The sequence below is a fragment of the Limulus polyphemus genome, unplaced genomic scaffold (assembly GCF_000517525.1).
Source record: "Limulus polyphemus unplaced genomic scaffold, Limulus_polyphemus-2.1.2 Scaffold1707, whole genome shotgun sequence".
Classification (NCBI taxonomy): Eukaryota; Metazoa; Arthropoda; class Merostomata; order Xiphosura; family Limulidae; genus Limulus; species Limulus polyphemus.
The window spans coordinates 227,642-230,491 of NW_013667317.1; the positions used below are offsets into that span (position 1 = coordinate 227,642).

Consider the following 2,850-nt stretch of genomic DNA (forward strand, 5'->3'; position numbering starts at 1 on the left):
TAGCATCGTAAGTCCGTAAATTATCACCGACTTACGAGTGTACTCCTATGTGACTTGTAGTGTTATGTGTTCCGTTAAGCATTCACAGTTTAGTGCTGGTGAGTGCAGTGAACAACAGCTGTAGTAAGTACCAATGTTGTTGTTTTATAAGAGTAGCAATAATACCAATATTTCTTGTGTATTATAGAAACTTAAAACCCATATTATCTCGTTAATTTTGTAGCATTATGGTGCAATTTTCAGAAATTTAATACAGTGATGTACGCACTGAAGATAAGTTTGTCCAGAATTTCTCTAAAAACAGGAAACTTAACTCCCCCATAGGCACGTGTTGAGAAAAAAAAAGTTACTTATTGATAAATAAGTACTCTTCGTTATTTTAAAGGGCTATTGCCTACCTCAGGGCTGCCAATTCCCAAAATATCTCCTTCGAACAAGTCGGTATTCTGCAAGGCCAATTTTGGAAGTGGGATAACATCTGTTGAGATACATATAAATAGATTATTGATGAGATACATTAAGATATGTAAGTATCAATAAGGACTCAATTGTTAAATAAAAAGAAGTTATGAAACTCACGTGCTGCGACAGCAGAGGTCAACAGCAATGTAATACTCATCAGTTTCATGACCAGCGATTTAACGGACACAACTAGCGTGGAGCGATAATGTCCGAGCTCCTTAAATACCATTTGATCGATGGTGGGAAGAGAACCTGAAAGTCAGGTGTAGATAAGATAAAGAAAAATGTGACGTAATAGCATTCATTTTTCTTTACTATAATAGTTTTTTTGTTTTTAATCTGAATAACACAACCTTGCGAGAACGTCACCAAGATGATCGCATGCAGATTTTGTACAACATCAGAGGAAACATAATTGTATGTAGATTTTTTTTCGAGTCGGCCTGGCATGGCCCTGTAATTAGGGCGCTCGACCTGCAATCTGTGGGTCGCGGGTTTGAATCCCCGTCACCGAACATGCTCGACTTTTGAACCGTGTGTACGTTATAATGTGACGGTCAATTCCACTATTCGTTGGTGAAAGAGTTGGCGGCAGGTGGTGTTGACTAGTTACCTCCCCTCTAGTCTATCACTGTTAAATTAGAGACGGATAGCCCTCGAGTAGCTTTTCGAAATTAAAAACAAAGCAAACTATCTTCCAATCACTTATTTATTACATTCCGTGCTGCACTATTTGATATAAACGCTAATTACAAATTCTATTTATTTTGTTTTCTTGAGTTTAAAATATCATTCTCGTCAGTATTTCTTTTGCTGTAACTTTGAATTATTTATTGGTGTTTAATTGTGATTGATCAGAACTTTGACCAGTGCATGCGACATTATCTCCTCAACAAGGAAAATGTTACGTTCCCTTGCGCCTTTCGTACATCTGAATTCTATATACATATCGTAGAAACATTGATATCACAATGGAGGGATTTAAGCTTAGGTAAATACTGGCCGACTCCAAACTAGTTGGGATTAATGTCGTAACGGGGGGGGGGGGGATTCAATGTCATAGAATGTTGTATCTGTACTTCACGAATGACAAAATTAAGGAAAAATTTGTCTATGGTTTTGCTTCTTTGTTTTTAAGAGCAAAATCACTAGGCTTTTTGCTGTGTCCACCGCGGGGGATCAAACCCCGGACTTTAGCGTTGTAATTCTGTAGACTGCCTCACAGAGAGGACGTCTAGGGTGTTATTTTTTTACTATAAAAGCGAAATGATATAAATAGCATATGAGAGATAATGATTTGTAACTACTAGAATAGCGTTGTCTTCTAGGATGTAGTTAACAGCTGAACTACAGACGTGGGAAAAAACGTGTTGATTTCTCAAGACTTTCAATGATAATAGGGAGATTTCCCGACAGCTGTTAACCAGAAAAAATATCAACTACAAAAGTTAAGACACTATGAGTTCTACCATCTCTTCTTAATTTGACGTATTAAATATTAAAATAGAATCTTTCATATCGATCGGTCGTGAGGTAGTAATTCCAAGGTTCGAACCCGTGATATGCTGTTGAAAACTCTCTGCACTTTCGTCTATGGGCAGTTTATAAATGTGAAAGTCAACTCCACTATTCAGTTAAGTGGATCCGTTAGGCGACAGATATCTGGTGACTGGTTATCTTCCCTTTAGTCAACAGTTTTATTGTAAATACCAAACGCGGTACGTTTCTAATTAGTTAGGGTTAGTGAGTATATTATTTTGACTCTTAATTCAAGCACTTTCGAAGATTGATCCTGTCTTTTTCGAGCATTGTGAACTTTTCGGAGATTAAGAACAAAATATTTTTAAGAGAGAATATATTAACTCGCACAAACAGGGTTAATAATTTTGATCTACTTAAATTACTCTTGTCAGACCAACTAAATTAGTAACTTAGATTCTTCTCTTTAAAGTTAAATGTGACAAGGAAAGTTAAATGTGTATTTCATCGTTAGCGAACAAAAAATTAAAGAAAATAAATCCTGCTGTCTTAATGTTTACACCATTGTATTGACAAGTTAAGACTACAGTTTTATACGTTGATAAATAAATTTTGTAGGTCTGGCTTCACAAATTTGTATCACCTACTCATTACAGCCATAATAAGCTATAAAATAATATATTAGTATATTATGTTTATTGATTATTATCAACATATATATAGGGCCCGGCATGGCCAGGTGGTTAGGGCGCTCGACTCGCAACCTGCGGGTTCGAATCCCCGTCGCACCAAACATGCTCGCCCCTTTCAGCCGTAGGGGCGTTATAATGTGACGGTCAGTCCCACTATTCGTTGGTAAAATAGTAGCCCAAGAGTTGGCGGTGGGTGGTGATGACTAGCTGCCTTCCC

The 2,850-nt window shown here is 37.1% G+C and overlaps 1 protein-coding gene across 1 annotated transcript in view; it reads right to left on the reverse strand.

The window, feature by feature from the left end:
• The window catches only part of LOC106464641 (astacin-like metalloprotease toxin 5), a 3,856-nt gene extending 3,228 nt beyond the window's left edge, over nt 1–628 (reverse strand). Inside the window, 2 exon segments of the mRNA NM_001314119.1 lie at nt 399–478; nt 580–628. Coding sequence (NP_001301048.1) covers nt 399–478; nt 580–628 — 129 coding nt within the window.
• Nucleotides 629–2,850: the final 2,222 nt, after the last annotated feature.